The sequence below is a fragment of the Microtus oregoni genome, unplaced genomic scaffold (genome assembly GCF_018167655.1).
Source record: "Microtus oregoni isolate MIOR12 unplaced genomic scaffold, Mior012 000023F_ref0000262, whole genome shotgun sequence".
NCBI classification, from domain to species: Eukaryota; Metazoa; Chordata; class Mammalia; order Rodentia; family Cricetidae; genus Microtus; species Microtus oregoni.
Window position 1 is genome coordinate 13,656,229 of NW_024543082.1, and position 19,975 is coordinate 13,676,203.

General features: G+C 41.2%; 1 protein-coding gene across 4 annotated transcripts in view; it reads left to right on the plus strand.

Annotated features, from left to right (window-relative positions):
* Bbx (BBX high mobility group box domain containing) overlaps positions 1–12,305 on the plus strand; it is a 245,700-nt gene extending 233,395 nt beyond the window's left edge. For all 4 annotated transcript variants that reach the window (XM_041672947.1, XM_041672945.1, XM_041672949.1 and 1 more), the window contains 3 exons: positions 5,028–5,225; positions 7,319–7,502; positions 9,869–12,305. In XM_041672947.1, coding sequence (XP_041528881.1) covers positions 5,028–5,225; positions 7,319–7,502; positions 9,869–9,956 — 470 coding nt within the window. In that variant the 3' untranslated portion in view covers positions 9,957–12,305. The remainder of the gene's footprint in view (positions 1–5,027; positions 5,226–7,318; positions 7,503–9,868) is intronic.
* The last annotated feature ends 7,670 nt before the right edge of the window (positions 12,306–19,975 follow it).

A 19,975-nucleotide genomic window follows, 5' to 3' on the forward strand; every position in this document is an offset into this window, starting at 1 on the left:
AATACAGAAAGACATGGATGAAACCATAGTACAGGGTACTTTTAGCATATATCAAAAAGAGCGGAGGAGAGGATGTCCATGGCCTAGAGCTGGCAAGGTTTTTCTGGTCAACTTAGAAGACCGTTGCCCCCATGGCATATGGTGAATAAAGCTGTCTAATTCCACAACGATGGCATGATGCTAGTTAATACTCAGTGACTCCTAGAGGGCTTTTTTTTTCATTATTATTATTAATGTTGGTAGCAACCTCGATACAAAATTGAAAAAAAAACAAATCTTAAAGAGGAAAGAAACCAGGATTCTCTCTGCTTAAGCACTTTGGCCATTACTGTTCCATTTTCTCAGACAAATCTCTCAACGTTTAGCCCTCATTTGATCCACTGTAATCCCAGCATTCAGGAGACTAAGGCAGGAGGATTGCCTTGAACTTTAGGGCAGCTTGGACTATATAATAAGTACCAAGTTGCCAGGGCTACACTGCAAAATCTCCGTCAGAGTAGGTTTTTTGCAGTGTGTAATACAGTTACAGGAGCCAGAGGGGTGGCCTATTTGTACACATACAACTTTAGACATGATCTAGTCACCCAGCCTAACTTGATCTCTTTTCCTAAGTTTGGAACTGTTACTCTATAACTCCAGCAAAGTCTCCCAAGACCATAGATCTCCCAGCTCTGGCTCCTTCATTCCATTCTCTTTTCTTTAGTTCATTCAGCATCTGACTTGTTTTAGTTCATGGGAGACCAACCAAAGGCAATGAGATTTCAGATAGAGCCATAATGATTTCAATGCAACCTTGACTCTCCCAGTTGCAATGTAAATTCCTGATTCTAACAGCCTCCTGGGGTGCAGTGCAAGTGCAGCACTGTTTTCCCAAAGAATACTCTCCACATTTGGGGAGTCGTTTGGGAAACAAAGCAGTCTCTTACTGCCAGCATCCTAATGTGGCTCCAGGAGTGAGCTGGCATTATCGCCCTCAGATGATGCACTCCACGTGTGCCATGGTTATTGTCGAGTGTGGAAACCAGCCCTGTGGACTTGTTCCAGTGTGCTTGAGTCATTTTGTGTGCTCAATTAAAAGCCCAAAGAGAAATGACTAATATGCTTTTGGATGTCAAAGCCTTCCTTTTCTCAAATTTCCGTTTGCTTGAGTGGGGGAAGAGGGGCTTGATTTTTCTCCCTGAGCTGTTTTATTTTGTGCCCCACATGCTCTACCTCTCACTTGTTTTGCTGTGGGTTGGTGTGGCTGAATACCGTTTTGTCATAGGCACTATTTGTTGACTCGCCCTTTGCTTCATCCATTCTTCTGTCTTAGGAGACTCTCCCCGAGGGCTGACCTTTGCCTGGGCCATGTACATGGCTGAATTTTCTGGATTTAATCCCGGGTCAAAGAATGAGGCAAAACCCTTAGCTCTGACTCTAAAGCCCCAACACGGTCTTAATTCCATACCTTTGTCAAGTGAGAATGATCCACAGAGCTCATGATTCCTTTTAGATCTGGTAATAGGTTTAGATGAAACCCCTTCTGGGTAAGCACTGTAGCTTCCCTCTGGGGCACTGACACAGACTTCTCGTTCACCTAGTCTGTAACTTGTTATTTCTTTACCTTCCCCTACTAGGCTGACTTCTACAATCGAGTGTTGCTGATGCCCTTTCTTTGCCTTCCTCCTCCTGTCTTCCTGTGGACTGAATTCTCCTCCCATACCCGGTCCTTTAGCAGCCATGCCTTTGGTCTTCAACCTGTCTCTACCAGGTCATGTGAAAGAGACTTTAAAAACAGCAGCTACTTAGTAGGATGTAATTACTTCAAGGCTCATCAGTGACAATCAACGAAAACAGTGCTAATCCATAAGTGTCCTTCCCACTTGAGACCCTAGAGCTGACTAAGAGGTTTATTTTTCCCTGACATAACCCTTACCTTATTATAGATTGTGGCAAAACTATCCTTTTAGGTCAGAGTGTCTTCTTTAGAGCTAATCTGTCCCAATTCACATCCTTACATGGAAAGATCATGGTCCCTCCCACAGTTAGTGAACTCTAGTTCAAGAGAAATCCTGGTGCCTGTGACTATAGTCTGTGGAAGTCAGATGACGGCTCACGAACTGCTTGCCTGTGACTCTTTTTCCCTTTGAAAAGGTGAACTTTGCACCTTTCACCTTCGCAACTGTGCTTTGCCCTTCTTACCACAAGGTCTAGATTTTTTTTTTTTTAAAGTAGAAGTAGAAAAGTCAAATTGATGTGCTTTTGGGATGGTCCACCAATAAAGAAAGCAGTGACGATATTGGAGGGATGAGCAGAATTCCCCCTAGCTACAGTGACAGGTGAGGCCCCTGGATTAGAAGGCAATGAAGCTGAAGCTTATGAATATGCAAGAGACATTATTTGATGTTCATTTTAATTCAGGTTTGGAGGTTTGGCTTCTTTAAACTTGTCTGAGGCGTTGAGCTTTAAGGCTATATAGTAATTAAACTTCTTTGAGGTATTTCTAACTAAATTGTAGTTTTTTTTTAATTAGAGCTTTTATTTTTACAAATGTTAAATATATACTGCCATTGGCTTATGCTAAGAAGTGAAGTACCAATAGTCTGAGCCTGAGTGCCTACCATCAAAACTATTCCATCCTTGAACTTGGGACTAGGTCTAAAATTGTAAGAAGGCTTTTCCTGATTGTTGGTTCTGTACTTGAAACAGTGCTTAGAAGCATTACTTAGCAGGTGTTTGGGGGTATTGTTAAATTGGTAATTGCTACCTTAAGCCTGTCCCTACACAGTCATGGTATTGCAATACTAAGATATTGATTGATACAGGGGCAAAAAGAAGCTCATCCTCTATTGTGATGTAATTGGAATGATTTTCCCATGTGTTTGGAGTGTGAATCACTCTTCATTTTAGGTATCTATAAAGCCAGGGGACCATGATTTACACAGCAAAATACCTTAATAATTTGTAGTCTTCCTTTTACAAGGCTATATCTAAAATCTCTAAAAATCTAGATTAAAATTTTCACTTTCACTCACAGGAGTATTTATACCAACAGTGTTTCTAACCCCTGAAGCTGTTCTTCAGGATTTTCCTCTTTATCTTGCTCTTTCTTCTTATACTATATGTTTAGAATGTTTAGAGTTGTTTGTTTGTTTGTTTGGTTGGTTGGTTGGTTGGTTGGTTTTTCGAGACAGGGTTTCTCAGTATAGCCCTGGCTGTCCTAGAACCCACTCTGTAGACCAGTTTGGCTTCAAACCCAGAGATCGCCTGCTTCTGCCTCCCGAGTGCTAAGATTAAAGACCTGTACTACCATAGTTTAATAGAGTCAGTGCCTACCTCAGATTCATCTTCCAATTTATACTCTTTGTTTGGTTTTCTTAGACTTTGTCATGTCAAATTGTGATTTCCTGACCTTCTCTTTCCTTTGGCAGAAATGATTTCTTTGCCTGTCTTTAGAAACTGGATGGCCATTAAAATGGATAGAAAAAAAATGTTTAACTTTTTTTCTGTCCAAAAACTTTCAGGCCAGCCACTGGCATAAAAAAAAAAAAAGGTCCAAATTATAAAACTTGATTGCTTTTATTTTTTTAATCAATTTAGCTATATGCATGGGCCCTTTACGTCCATGTATTGGTGTTTTACCTGTGTATCAAGTTTGCCTAGTAGTCATCAAGACCCAAAGACAGTACTGAATTCCCTGAAACTGGAGTTACTGAGGGCTGTCATCTGCCACATGGTTGTTGGGAACCAAGGCTGGGTCCTCAAGAAGAACAGCCACTGAGCTTAAGAGCTGACCCATCTGATAGTGTGTTTATTTACCTTTTAATGTTTACCACACAAATAACTACATGTTCCTTTTTTATTTCAAAATAAGGGGATGGGAAGGAGGAATGCCTAAGGAAGTAAGTGTGTTAAGACAAGTATTCCCATGTAATCAAAACTAAAGAACACTTTAATGGCATGCACCATCCTTACTCTCGATGCGAGAGTCACTGAAATTTCAGTCCTGTGTTATTAAATGATTTATTGGTTTTGCAATTACAGCGCTAAAATGTAGCCTCCCCATGAACGGTGCTTTATTCAATTATGTCATTAAGCGTGTTCACTCTGCCCTAGAGTTAGGATTTTTTTTTTATCTTATTCCAGTTTTTATTTTTTTTTTTTTATTTATTTATTTATTAAGGATTTCTGCCTCGTCCCCACAACCGCTTCCCATTTCCCTACCCCTCCCCCGATCAAGTCCCCCCCCCCCCCCCCTCATCTGCTCGAAGAGCAATCAGGGTTCCCTGACCTGTGGGAAGCCCAAGGACTGCCCACCTCTATCCAGGTCTCGTAAGGTGAGCATTCAAACTGCCTAGGCTCCCACAAAGCCAGTACGTGCAGAGTTAGGATTTTATTTGCCTGCTGACTCTACCAATGTCTGCCCTATCCACAGTGAGAAGTCAGTATGCATGAGAGAAGTTTAAGCCTCACAGTTTTCTTTTCTGCTCAGGCCAGACTGCTTCTGAAAGGTAAATGTCCCAGCTGTAAATGTGCATTAAGAAGCACATGTTTAATCTCTGGGTCTTCAGAAGACAAGAAACTACTGCTAGCACCCTGCCCAACTGAATTGGCCTAAAGGAGCTCAGAAAGGTTCCCTGATCACACCCAGGACTTGTGATCTCTTGGGATCCAGGTGAAAGTGCATACATTAACACCTCTACCCCACCTAAGCCTGCCAAAGATAGTTGACAGGGAAAGAAGGAACTGGGGATGTAGCTCAGTGGTGGAATGCTTGTTGGTCAGAAATAATATCCTGGCTGTATTACTTCACACCATAAAAGGGATGAGGGGATGTATCTGAATCCTGTGAAGATTTGAGGGATATATAAATAAGTAGTAAACAAATTGTGGTAATGTTTCATTTCTTTTTTTTTTCTGTCAATGTTTTGAAAACTTGAGTGTAAATTCTCTATTCAGATGGGTCAGGTATGTAGAAATATGTCTTTTCTAGAATGGTGCTGATGCTTTGTGGTTTGGTATATAACTATGCATTTATCCTGTTTCAGCCATATTTTCAGAAGACAGAAACACCACAGAGCCTGCTTATAAGGTTAAAAATGCCCTATCCATTCCCAACACTCCAGAGCCAGCAGCGATGCAAGAACCTTTGGTGGGTAGCCAAAAGAGAAAAGCAAGGAAAACCAAGATCACACACCTTGTCAGGACTGCAGATGGCCGAGTATCACCAGCAGGAAGTACCTTGGGTAAGGATCAAGATCTTTATGTCAAGGTTCTGAGAACCAGCCGGTGTCCACAATGGCTACATTGGCCAGCTAGTAATTATGAACCAGCCAATTGTCGTTTCTCAATGAAAGCCCTATCTATTTTGTATGTTTTTATTGGCCTCCACACATGCTCTATTTCATGCTCTAAAGCCGTACATAGCTGTTTCTCCAAGTGTGTGTCTGACTCCCTAGAAAGGAAAGGTAATCTTTTGGAGTATTGGCTGCTTTTCCTCTGCATGCCCGCCCCTCCACCAGTCTTAAGTAAATTCCAGGAGAGCCTAGATTTTGAAAGCTACTAGATGAGTCTCTGTAACTTCATGGTGTTCTATTCATGTCACTACAAGCCAGATTATTATATATTCAAAGCAGTGAATTAAGGAACCTGAAAATATATTTAACACTTTGTGTAGGGCTGATTCAGACCACTAGTGGAGCCCGAGAATGTATCTGGAAATCTTGTTTTCTGGTCTAAATAGACAGCAAAATTACCCACTTCCTGTCTTAGCTTGTAATCTGCTTGTTTCCAGTGGAATTTTCTGAAAGGCTTGAGGTAAAGGGTATGATGGTGACTGAACATCCCCTGAAAATCTTGAGGTGCCATGCTAGCTAGGCACAGTGATCTTTGTTGTTGAGTTCTAGCAGGTCTAGCATTCTATTTGATCTGATTTGGGTTAGATCAGTATTTGCAGATAGGAATTACTTGCTGAGTTCGAAGTAGAGGGCAGGGCTGGAGAGATCGCTCAGTGGTTAAAAGCACCTACTGCTCCTCCGGAGGACCTGGGTTCAATTCCCAGCACCCATATGGTGGCTCACAATTGTCTGTAACTCCAGTTCCAGAGGACCTGACACCCTCACACATACATGTAGGCAAAACACCAATGCATATAAAATAAAAATAAATAAATTAAAAGAAATATACAATAGGGCAATCATTAATTTTGCACTTTCCTTGTATCTTGTATTTTTAAATAGTTGTTAAGCCCATAAAGCAGATTACAACTGCTAGTTTTAGTTTTATAGCAGAGTGAGACTTTGAAGAAGAGAGTTCTGTGTCTGAATGGGAGGTCAGAGTGAAGACTAACATCAGTGTTGGTTCAACGGGTCCTTCCTTTCTTCACTTTCTAATGTAAATTCTGATCTGTGATTTTTATTTTTCTTTATTCATGATTAGCTCAAAATTTGTTTTATAAAGTAGTAGGCGCCATAATGACCTCTTTATTGATGTATATAGTGTGCTTTGATCACACTCGGCTCCCATTACTCTTATCTCAAGCCCTAACTAATTCCCTTTTCTCAAATAGTCTTTCTACTTTTCATGTATAACTTTCATTTTATAGATTGTTATGTCCTTGTTCATTTATGTCCTCATTCATTCTCATATTTAGGAAAAAAGAAATTTTAGGAGATACTCCCTTTTTACATAGGAAAACAACATGCCAGTTTTATGTCCTAATTATGACAGTCATATCTTTTATCAGTTGTTTTCTGTATTTAAATATTATTAAAAATTCTGTCTCTCCTACGATGTTTGCATAATGAAGAAAGTGTTCTTTTGTATTTTTATAGGTACTAAAAAGTCTTTTGTCTTTGTTCCCTTATGTCTTTTGAACAAAGTCACAATATGGGAGCTCAGCAGGACTGATTACCTGTTGTTTAGTCTATTCTACCTGTTAGAATTACATTAAACCCCAAGTCCACATTACCATTGTCATGCTGTTCTATGCTATGGCTTCTTGAGAGGTGCATATCCATCACAGAAGTCTCTTGGGTTTTGTTTTGGTCACAGTTCACTTTTTTCTTCTGACCCCAACACTGAACCATTCTTTGACTCTGAATAAAACAGACCTTTTCATTTGTCGGCTTTTGGGCAGAGTCCACAGTTGGAAGTTGGCACTGAGCTTAATGAAAGTGCTTTATTACCTTAGAGGAAGGTGCTCTGGATGAGCTTTGCTACTCAGAAGAAGGTAGCAGACGTGGACAGGAATGATAGCTCCCCACACTGTCTGTCCCAGTGCTTCCTCAGTACTCTTCTCTGAGTCATCCACCTGTGATGGATTTCTCTTTTGTTTCAGATGACAAACCAAAGGAGCAACTACACAGGAGTCTCCCTAAAGTGACTGAGACATACTGCAGTGATGATTGCTCACACAATACGGTTGAGGAGCCACGGAGCAGTACTCCAGAAATGCCTGCTGTGTCTGCATTCTTTAGCCTCGCTGCACTGGCTGAGGTTGCAGCCATGGAGAATGTGCACAGGTGAGTGGTCAGACGCGTGAGTGGAGGAAGCCGTGTTGAAACCAACCAGCCATTTCAGAAGTGATTGGTGTTTTACACACAATGTTCTGGCTTTCATAATGAGTTCAAGGGCACCGTTATTTATGTGAATTGTTGCAAAGTATATGTGTGAACTAACAGTATGGTAAACATGAGAGTCAATGGCAACCAAGTATTTTATCTTGAATATTGTAGTATGCTAAACTATTTCTGTGATATTCCTGTGAATAGCGAAGCACTATTCTGTAAGCATCCTGGGGTCAGATCTTGAAGCAGAGGTGTGAGGGAAGAACAATACAGTATCCTGAGCATAATCACCCTCTTTCACTCCCAGCATTTGTTTTATATAAATTGGGAGTGGCTGTATTTATTAATTTTCTGATGCTATGATAAGACTCCATGACCAAAGCAACTTCTAGAAGTTGGGCTCTAGAAAGAAGCATTTACTTGGGCATACAGTTCAAGAGGGATAAGAATCCATTATGGTGGGAGTCATGGCAACAAGCAGCAGGCATGATGACAGGAGCAAGTAACTGACAGTGGGAGAGGAAATAGAAATTAGGGAGCAACCATAAACACTCTGAAAGCCCTCCCCATGTCATATACTTCTTCTAGCCAGGCTTCATCTCTCTAAGATTCCACAACCTCCCCGAACACCATTCACTAGGGACCAGGTACTCAAATGTATAAGCCTGGGGGAACATTCTTCATTTAAACCACCGCAATGGCGCACATCTCATGGAGATGTTACGTGGATGACTTGATGTCTCAGTGCTAAGGATGTTGGTAGCCATGACAATATCCCCTGTCAAAATCCTGTGGGTGCACAGTAAGGACCATCTTGACATCTACCTCATGATAGACAGAAGCCCATTAATTTCTTCAACTCTAGATGGTCTGCTCCTCAGTTTCTTCACTTTATATTGAATGTAATGACATCCCCAAAGAATTAAGCTGTAAGGATCTGACCGGATCACGGGCATGAGAACTCCTTGAACTCAGTGAAGTTTCATAGAGAGCACGTTATTATAGTTGAATCTTCTGCTACTTAATGGATCCTTTGGGAAAGAAAGACGGGCTTTTTTAAACCTGGGTGTTTTATTTATTTTTTTATTCAAAGTGGATTACTCACTGAAAAGTAACTTTATTTATGAGATGTTCAGTCAAGTACAAAAGCTTTGAAAGCCCAACGGATGTACAGTGTGCTAGAGCTTCATGCCCCTCTAACCTCTAGACACCTGAAGGCCCTAGTGGCAGCTCTGTCTCCTGGCCCTTTAGCTGTCAATTCTGGCACTCCCTCACCCAGCCTCCAGATGTCTCCAGGAAGTCACATTCCTGTTCTCTTGTGCACTGCAGCTTCCCACTGGGGAGTGAGGGCTGGCAGACATTTGCTGGGAGATCTGCTAAGCCTGTGAGCAAGATGATGCTTCTCCACTTGCGCCTCAGTGAGAATCATAATGAAGGGCTCGGCAAGGACCACAGTCAGCTTACTGCTGCAAGCATTCTCCTCTATACAGAGCTGTGGTTGCATCCTTGTCCACTCCGTTAGCCTTCTGTGACTCACCCTTGGCAACAGCAGAACATTCAGGCAAGCCTTTCCACTCTCAGCAAACCTGCACCCGCCCTCCACAGCCTTGCTTTGCACTCAGGGAAGTGCTGTCCCCTCCCACTTAGGCCATACCTGCCTTTGTAAGCAGATGCGGGAATTGCTGTTCCTCCTTCTAGCCCCTGTGGTTAGTCCCCTCTCTCAGACACTCTGCTGCTGCAGCTTGCATGCCTCATGCAACTGTGTACATACCTTCCTGAGACCAACTGCACATCTGGCTGTAATTATACCTGCTGATGTTTTGTCTCCTGATGTATTTTGAAAACAAAACGTTGGTTTTATTCCTTGTGTGCCACCTTAGGTGGATTCTCCTTTCCGGAGATTACGAATCAAGATAGGAGAGTTTCCTTGTTGGGCAAATTGAGCACAGGAAAGTGCCGTTTAAAATCCCCCTGCATTAAGATAAAGGTGTTCTCATAGAGCTTCACTCTTGGCTGAAAGTTTTCCATGTCCTGAGAAGTTGCTCAGCTTTGTGGGTCTTTCAGGTTTTTATCTCTACAGAGTGGAAGGCCTTAGCTTTGGATGGTAACAAGACAATATATTGTTAGGGATTATTGGGTAGGGTACGTGATGAATAACTCTTCAGAAAAGAAAGGGAAGACAAAACTGGATTTAATGAAATGACTAAGTAGCAATTAATTACTGTCGAGGAAGACAGTGGAACGTTCTTATCGCCCATTGTCCTTGCTTATCTCAGATTATATACCCTCAATAAGTGACTTTTCCCCCTTTTGTTTTACAGAGGTCAGAGGTCAACTTCACTCACCCATGATGGACAGCCAAAAGAAATGCCACAGGCTCCTGTACTGATTTCTTGTGCTGACCAGTGAAGCGCCCTTTAATTGTAAAACATTGTGCTTTACCTACTACCCTAGCCTTGTCTTTACCAGGGATGCTGGCAAGTCCATGTGGTGGGAAGTACAGACTGCAGACAAGTGCTTGTTGTCCCACACAGCCCAGAATCACTTGAAGCAAAACTTAGCATTCTGGGCCCATTTGTTGTTTCAGAAGCCACGAGTTCTGAGGGCAGTGTTACTGTGTGATACTGAGCAAAAGCAAAGGGATGTGGACCTTTGCTTTGCATGGAAGGAAGGCTTTTGACGGTGACCAGTGGTAACTTGGTAAAAGGCTGCCTTTACTGTAGCTCATCCAGCATCTCTTTTACCAACCAGAGAGTGTGAAACTAGTTTCATATATTACCTAGTTATTCTTTCAAAACAAACAAAAAAACCCTGACGCACTGCACTAGTTATTATTAGATATTCTTAGTCTTTTGTACATGAAGATTTAAGTTCTAAGATGGTTTATATAATAGGTTATACCTACATTTATATTGTAGAATAAATATTAAAATGCCTGTACCAGAGACTCCTAAGCAGCATGGGCAGGCAGACGTACCATTGTTAGCGGTGTATGCTCGGCCTTGTGGTCCATATATTCTGCACTTTTATATTTGCCACCAGAATGGTAGTGGTAGTTTGCTGGAAGAGAAAGAGAGAGAGAGAGAGAGAGAGAGGAGAGAGATTGATTTTGAGATCGAGAAAGAGACTATTACAATTCTTACAATCTGAATTTTTTTCTTAGCCTTGAGTGACCAAGAAGAATTTGCTTGGGGCAAATTGTGGCAAATATTTTCCCAGACAGGGGAAGCATCCTGCAGATTACAGATTACTGATGTTTTCATGCCTTGAGGATTCTTTTATTTTTACACAGGGGTCTAAGTGACCAATGGATCGTTCATACAAACAAAAAAAGACAAAACTATTATTCAGAAGTGACCTTAGTATTACTTCATTATTCTAAACACACTGAAGATGCTCACTTCATATGGACTTGGAGCTTCAGACCTTTTACATCCATCACAGACAGACTGGACGGGTTGCGATTGCTATGCACGGCCTACTAGGCACTGCAGGTTTAGGAGCCATTTGGAGTTGGTGTTGTTGAGGAGGTATTGAGTAAACGAGTGGGGAGGTGTCTGAAGTGCGCCTCTCAGTCAGATCCACCTACAGGTTTCTGTTTCCTTTTCATGTTTTGTTGCTTTTAAGCATAAAACCAACCATATGCCAGTGCCAAGTGGATTAACTGGCCTACAACATTCAACATATTGACTTAACCACCTGACGTTCACAGTGTCTTGTTTCCTAGCAACAGATGCAAAGTGATACATCAAAATTAATCTGAGGCTACAGATTTTACAGGGTATTTGTTCCATAGCACAAAGTATTTCCCCACTGTTGCAACACAGCACAAACTACCAAATTTTAATTTTTGGATCCCAGCAATAATTTTTAATAGTTTTCAAACTGGTGGAGTTTTGATAGTGCTAGCTGGAATTTGAAGCTTTTGAATTAGATCTCTAAATGGTGACAGTTTACATGGTTTTATCTAGCTTTCTTATTTATACTTGACTGAAGTGTAACGATTTTTTTTCTAATTGTAATTTGACCTAATAGCCATATAAAATGACTCTATTAATACTGTCTAGGTCTAGCTTCTCATGGTTGTAGATATTCCTTCAGTTCCGGTGCTGGAAAATATGTACAACTATATTAACAGAATTGAAAAAGATAGAGGTTTGTTTGTTGTTATTTTTCCAAAGCAGGTAGGGAGGGCAGCAGAGTATTAAAATTGTGTCCTCAAAAATTCATGTTCATTGTGGGGATGTAGGAAGCAGGAATTAGTAAAAGGTAAATCAGTAGGTATAGCTTAATCCCATTCACATAGAAATAAATTGAGTGAATAGCCCCAGATTTTAGCATACTATTTTTACTATGATAACTGTTTTAATAATATTTTCTAAATTTCAAAACAAAAATAAGTGAATGTTTGGAAATTGCTGGGTCCTGATGTTGGTGGCTGTTGGAGTTTTGGACCACTTGCTAGCAGTGATTTAAACATGATAATTAGCTAAAACCCAAAAAATTAGTAACAAAAGTAGAAAACCAACAATTGCATTGGTGCAGAACATGCATCTTGACAATGGTACTAACTTGTTGTTCTCTAGAGTACATTAGAATAGATCTATTTTTGCCAGAGCACCCTCCTTCAGTCCTCCGAGTACATTTCACTAGAGTCCCTTCAGAGATTGCTGTATATTCCTGAGAACTTTTTTTAAAAAAGAAACAAGAGATGACCTTTTTCTACGTGGTTAATATCTTACCTGATCGGCTTTTCCCTTAGGCAGGGTGGGGATGGGAGGGACTTCCTGGATACGGCTGTTTTCAGATACTTTAAAAACAAACCTTTTTGTAGAAATGCTTAATTTTTAAGCGGTTAGGCACTGAGAGTAGCAGAAATCCTGCAAAGCTTTATAGTTCTCTGAGCGAGGTCTTGATTTCAGTAGCTGTGCTTCTTATGCCCCATCTGCTGGAGAGGGGTGTTGGTTTTTTCAGGTAACATTTGTTAGCACAAACCCTTCAGCCCATTACGTCGTACTCTACTGCATTAGCGTTGTCGTCTTCATGTTGCTCCTCTCCTTCTGGAAACTGGCATTGCTGTGTTGCTCTGATGCCTACGTGTAATCTGGCAGCAAGCACCAGCCACACTAACGTTTGTCTCATAGCATCCTCAAGAAAACAAGTCATTGCACCTTATGTATATCTCAAGCAAACCAAAATACAATGTTCTTCTGCTTTGTTATATTCCAAATTGTTGTAGCATATCTTTCTGAAACCACTTTGCATTTAGTTGAAGTTGTCAGTATTTATGCTTTTAACCTTAATTTCTGGATTCAAACCTGTATATAAATCTTGTTTTGAAAGTTGTCCTTGCCCTTCTCTGCAGGGCTGGAGCCGGAGGTTCTGTCTCAGGTGCAGACATAGAACTCTTCCAGTGTTCTTTAGCCTTTTATTTATTTTAGTTATTCTGGTATTTCCAATGTAAATTTGAAGTGTCCAGAGTATGTTATAGTAACTAAAACTGCAGCTCTTAAGATGAGTGAAAGAGAAAATACTGTAAGACATCCTTGAAGTTTTGTTTGTTTGGGTACTGTAAATGAGATCAGGAAAAGGAAAAAACGTCCCATGGCCACATTGGAAACCACAGGATCCTGTCCCCAGATTAGGTTAGTCTCAAATGGTGGATCAAAACTCTTAATTCATTCAACCCCCTCCTGAGTGATCCTGTCATTCTGGCAGCCTTTCCCCCACAAGTGTCAGAAATTACTTAATTTTATCAGATGTGGCCCATAAACCATGCTGAAAGAATTCCTATAGTATCATTATGACCTTACTTCCTGCCTTTACAGTTACTAGAGAAAAATGTTGGCAACACTGTATGTGCAGAGGAGCGTCTGAACCCGTCTGGCGGTTGGAGTCCGACGTGTTGATTTCCTATTGTTTTCTTAAAGTCAAGATGCTTTGCTAAGTCATAAAAAATGTGTTTGCACTCTGCAGTCTTTGACTCAGTGTACGGAAGTGTTTGCACCGATGTAAAATCTCAAATTGTAAATTGCTATGGAACAGACCTTAGCTGAGAACTGAATGACGTGTTTTGTGTATAGGGTGGGGTGGGGAATACTACATAACTCTGTTCCAAGCTTGGCATTTGATGTTAATGTGAAGCAGTGGGACCATGCTGCCTGCTAAACTACTGTATGCGTCATAAGTGTTCTGAAGACCAGCAGCTGGAGGCTGGAGCACAGCATCCATTCAGCAGAGGAGAAGCACCACTGCTGGTTCCTCGGGGGAGAGGAAGGAAATCAGGGGAGGCCTGGAGTCACCGCTTGTAAGGGAGATGTTGGGGTGTACATGATGCTGTTGAGATTCACCTTTGATTGCACTGCTCCCCAGAGCCCTCAGATAGGCCAATCCTCATGGGCTACCTCGGCTTCCAAAGTTAATTTCAGTAAGTCTGTCTTTCGCTTCTACCTTCAGTGCCAGAATTTTCCACTGCAGTGTTTTGTCTTCACACACTGGCTTCTCCAGAGAGAACAACGTCGTGCTGAAATGAGCAGTAGGAGCGAGTGCTTATCGCTTTTGACCTGTTAAGTGTTTGGAGTGACTGCTAGGTGGAAACTGAACTTAGCTTCTCCCCACACGTCCTTGTTTTGCACTTTATGCAAAGTGTACTATTTGCTAATTAGATGTTGTTTCTGTTTATACAGGCATTCCCAAAGAGTTAGGCTGGACTTGGTTTTATTTGAGTTTGGGGATTGTTAAAGTCTTACCTAGATTAACTAACAACATGTGTAAAATGAGAACAGAAGCAGCTGTGTGGTTCATGGAACCATGGATCTGGGGAAGCGTCAGGGTTTGATGGACTACTTTACTTATGTTTGGAAGTGATAGCTACGTTCGTTATACTCCATGCTGAAGGACTGTCCTTTTCAGTGGGGACGTTATTACCTTCTGACATTTCAGAACAAAGAAGCAACAGAAGTAAATGACATACGTTTGACTTCTTTGTATATCTGCACCTATCTGTGCTGCCCTTTCCTTCAAATATAGAAATATACATTATGAGGGAAGGAAAGTGTCCTCTTTTGACCAAATTTTATCTGTGGTGGTGTGATTTTTACTGATAAAGTCACAGGAGGAACTTTATAGTTAAAAGTTCTGTGGCCACTGTTTTGTTTTGTTTTTGTTTTTTTTCTTTTGTGTTTGATTTTTTTTTTATGGCAGACAGTGGTCAAGCTGATCATGCCTTCACATTGATTTCATGCACAGAATTCATGTTTGTGAACATTACTACTACTTCCAAAGATTTTCTGATAACTTGGGCCAGAACTGGTGACTGAGTAACAAGGATCTGATAGAATGCCTCCAAACCCACCCACAACACGAATCTTACCTCACAAGCTCTAACCTAAATCATAGAGACACTCATGTTCCATGGAATGTCACTGACTTCTCTGTTGCTCACCAGAAGGTTTGCTCTTGTCTCCTGACTCCTCACGTTTAGTGCCTCGGCTCTTGGAGCAGCAGAACCTAGGGTCGGGAGGGAAGGCTGGGGACCTTGAGCTTAGTGATTGCTCAGCCACATTTTCATGTCATTAGCACTAAGCAAGCCTCTGGCTCTCAGGAATTTGTCAAAGGGTTGATTAAAACCTCCTGAGATTCCACACACCAGGTTATAAACTGGTTCTCATAGGTTTGAATTGCTTACTTACATGTCATAAATTAACCATGGCTTCGTTTGACCCCAGGTCTTAAGTCTGTTGACAGTTTTAGCATGACTGATTTTTTCATTTTATTTCAGTTTTTGTTTTATTTTAATTTGCTTTGGAAATTGGCTTTGTTCTCTTTAGAGTTGGTGTAAACATGCCATGTAATAAATGATTTCCAGTTAATGGTACAACGGAATTATTGCTTTCTTAGATGTATGTGTAGTAAAAAGTCAATATATACATTTATATAATTTCTTCAAAATCTTATACCTAATTTGATATTTCTAAAAATTGCACATGTAAGTCATGTGTATAACATGCTAAAGTACTTTAACTGTGATCTTAAAACTGAATAAAAATATTTAATAAAAATTTGAAATATTTTAAAGATATTATTATTCAAATACATTTTCTTTCTGTCAGCTACCAGCCATAGAGTATGTGCCTTCAGTGTATCATGTCCGCTAAATACAGGAGAGAAAATAATAAAGAATTCTTCAACTATTTCAGAACATTGGTCAATGGTTTCCCTTTACACTGTGTTTACCTGAGACTGACCATTGTCTGAGTAGAGCTTGCTCTCCCTAATGCGGAGGATGTAAGGTGGAGGGGAGTCCAATGGAAGAAAGTAGATTCACTTCAGGCTGCCACTCAACATACATACTCTTGCTGTAGGCATTGGCCACCCACAAAAGCTCGCACCTCAAGTCGAATAAGTAGAGTGTTCCTGAACCTTGTCTTATTTTTATAAGTCCTTTGGACCTGGATGTGGTGGTGGTAACCTTTATTCCAGCACTTGGGGAAGCAAAGGCGGGCAATCTAACTTTGAGGCCAGTTCCTAACCAGCCAGGGCCGTGTAAGGAGACCCTGTATCAAATACAAAATTTTGTTTGTCCCAAACAACAAAAGACCTCTGGAAACCATATGTATATCAACCTAGGTATGTAATAACACACATTTGGTCGCAAAGTTCTGAACCGTCACCCACTTACCACTGGGATTTGAACCTCCCTGAATCACTTAATGAAAGTGGTTGTGGTACCACCTACTATTGCTTTTGGGATAGAAAATGTTGGCATGGCGCATTTAATGCAAATGTACATTGGGTGCTCATTTTTTTTTCAAATCCTAGTCGGCATGCTTTTGAGCATAGTCAAAGGTTGTTGAGGGGCCACACATGGTTGCATGCAGTGTGATCCCTGCACTCAGGCAGGAAAATTGAGAATTTCATGTTAGTTTGACAATATGTTATATTCTTAAGTTCTGGGAGATTTGATGGTGTAAAAACTCTTTCAGTGAGTTAAATTCCTATCTGTTCATACTGTGGTGTGTAAAATGTGTTCTGTAGAATTAACTAATGAATTACCAAAGTCACTCCATACTTCCTTCCCATTGCTGAGAATAAAATCATGGGAGGGAGACTGATGAAGGAGGGGCTCCTTGCTAAAGATACAAATTCTGTTAGAAAAAAAGTGACAGTGTATGCATATGTGTAATTATACAGTGTTATATGTATCAATACTGTTGCATCTTTTTAAATAGAAAGTGAAATCTCTTGCAAGGAAGAAAGTTATTAACAGTTAAGTGAGGTAAAACCAATATGACTGACTTGATACACACTAAAAAGACGCTAGAGAAGAGCTTAGAATTTGTCTCAAGACCCTTTTGCTTTGTTGGAATTGTAGAGTTTCAGTGCATGCAAAAGCAAAGAGCTGGTGTTCTGAATCCATGTACCCAACACCTTTCAGCCAATAGATACCAGAATCTCCTCAGTCCCTATTATATCTGTGTGCCACTCATTGTCTCCACGTCATATTCCAGCACCAGGTGACATACGTGTGCTGGAGACATTCCATCTGCCCATTTCAGACAAAGCCTTTGGAAATGGTCAGTGTGCATTCATTTGGTTTTGTTAATCCTCAACAATTCCAAAACTTGCCCAAAGTAAAAGAAATCCATGAAGCCAAAGCTTGGATATTCTGGGATGGAGTTATTTGAAATTACAGGAAAACTGTTAAGCTTGGATATAGCAGCTATTTACCTCTCTGATCCACAATCTCAAATAGATTTTTAACTGGTCAGAGAAAACCCTTTCCAAGAAGTCCTTCTGAGTGAGTTGTGTAGTGTGTGTGTTGGGGGGAGGTCCTTATTGTGCACTTTTCTCCAGATAAAGTGACTTGGAAAGCCCAAGGGCTAAACTTTAAAATGTGTCTATGTTAACCATATGTCTGAGTCCCTCTACCAGCCCTATTCCTGTTGTCTTTCTCCCACTGTGCCCTCAAGGCTTCCAAGGAGTGTGGAGATACTTTAGGAAGATATTTCCAGAGATTTAGACCCTGGAAATTCTGATCAGCATGCTACAAAATGAAATCCCAGGCAAAAAAAAAATAAAATATTGTAAGTTTGTGTATGACTTTCCTGGCTTGGAGACTCTTTACCCTAAAGGATCTCGCAACAGTTATAATTGCAGGGTTGTACATAAAAGAAAAAATATGAGGGTTGGAAGTCTCTAAAAGCTGACAGAAAATGAAGGAAAGGGAGAATTTTTGTAAACAGGTCTTACATGATTTATATAAAAATTAAATGGTTTTAATGGCAGCATGAAATGTTCTCAAGAAATATTCTCAGATGAGTATATTTCTGATGATATCAGTGGAGCTTATGAATGGCCAGTTAAACAAGCATGGCTCTTCCAGAAATAAGCATAGAAAAAGCACTGAATGATAGACAAGCAGTAGACACATAGTAGATACAAAATTAGGTAATGATTGGCCACAGAATCCGAAGCTCTTACTGGAATGCATTTAATAGAAAAAGTAATATTGATACGGTTTCCCCATATATATATAATTCTTGACATACTGGAAATTTTTAGTCACTGCTTTGTAGAATAAAATTTCCCATATTCTGTCTTGGCTTAATCGTATGTTAAAAATAGAGCAATAGTCTTTGCATAAGCCCTTAAATATCCGAAGCCTTTTAAAAGTAGAATCTGAAGTATTCCACACTCTGAATAGCCCCACCTAAAAGTTGTATTGCATGTCAAAATTATACTTCGATGAAAGTTGCTTCAAACCTGCTCTGTTCCACTGTTCTCAAAGCTCATGGGAAATTGCTCCAGCGTGCATGCCTTGGCTGAGAGTCCTCAGCTGCCCACATCTCATACCAATCGGATTGCTACATCATGCATTCCTTAATGGTAGTCCTTTCGTTTAGCAAATCTACTCTGGGGACTCTCTGTGTGTAAATACCAAAACTCAGTGTCTATGAAGTGTTGAAAGGTGCGGAGACCTGGAAGAGAGTTCAGTGGATAATTCATTTGCTGCAGACCCACGGACCCCAGTCTGGAGTTCCAGCACCCACATCATGCAGGATGGGTAGAACAGCTTCTGCAATGTCAGGAGGGGGAGACAGGAACCCTGGGTTCAAATGCGAGCCTGCCTTGGTGTATAAAGAAAGGGGTGGGAGAGACAGACAGCCAAAGTCTGGGCCTCCACCCGTGGGCATGCTTGCACACCTTCACACCCATACCCCCATACACATGCAGAGATACCAAGTGCTCCAATGCAGGACCAATGAGGACAGAGATGGGAATCCGAGACTAAGGAAACAGGGTCTGAGCTTAAGGGAGATTTGATAATCTGTGCTTTGAATACTCTTAATGTGATACTGTTCTACTTTAAAAGAACTTTATTTTTAAATCTCTTTCACAGAAGAGATTTTAGCATAAGGAAAACAAACTGCTACGGCATGGCTACCGAGCTCCAAGACTGGCAAATGTGTGATAAAAGAGCTGGGGTGAGGCTTGCCATGACTATCCAGGGCATCCGGAGTCTCTCCTGACAGCCCAGACTGAGGCTGGGGTGAGGCTTGCCATGACGGTCCAGGGCATCCGGAGTCTCTCCTGACAGCCCAGACTGAGGCTGTTGTAGGGCAGCACCCTCACTCCCTTTGGTCATACTCCTCTTTCTGCCCCAGTCCTGGATCGTGCATACCACTGGACTCGGTGTACTTTAGTCATTAAATTTCCCTTAAGATAAGTTACTGTAAAATTTTTCCGTTTTACTTTTTCTCCTCTGAAAGAACATACAAGTTTTTGTTTGTTTGTTGTAGTGTGGGTGAAAGACTCAGGAATTCCAGCCTAGAAGAATTCCTAAACCAGAAAACTTGTAGGAGATGCTACCTGTTGATAAGTGTTAACCCCACAACATTTTGGTTCTAGTCAGAATGGGAGCCTTCCCTTCCTAACGTTTAGCCTTTAAAGGCTCTGCCCCAGAAAGTGCCTATTCTGTTGTGCTCTATGGGATTATTTCATTTAGTGGGTGCTTGGTTGGAACCTCCAGCTTGCCCCCTGCCCAATCCAGAAATCCCCATTCATCTCTCTGTCTCTCTCACCAACCCCAGGCGCCCAGAGTCTCCGAACAAAGGAAAGATGCCCAAAAGCCCAGTTCTCAAGGTTACTGCAGCTTCCTCCCCTGAAGTTACAACCCGCCCAAGTCCTCGTCTCAGTGCTCAGATTTGACTGCACTTGGGCACAAACCCCGCTCATGGCAGACATGTCATCACCCCTCACCTCAACGCCTAAAATCTTTCTACTTTCATTTGGGGGCGCGACTTCTCTGGCCTCCATCTCTAGGACCAGAGAACCTGCCCACAAGTTGATCTGCTTGGATATACCCTAATACACTTTTTCAGTCTGTCTTGATCTGGTTTACTGCATCAGCAGACAAACCTATTATG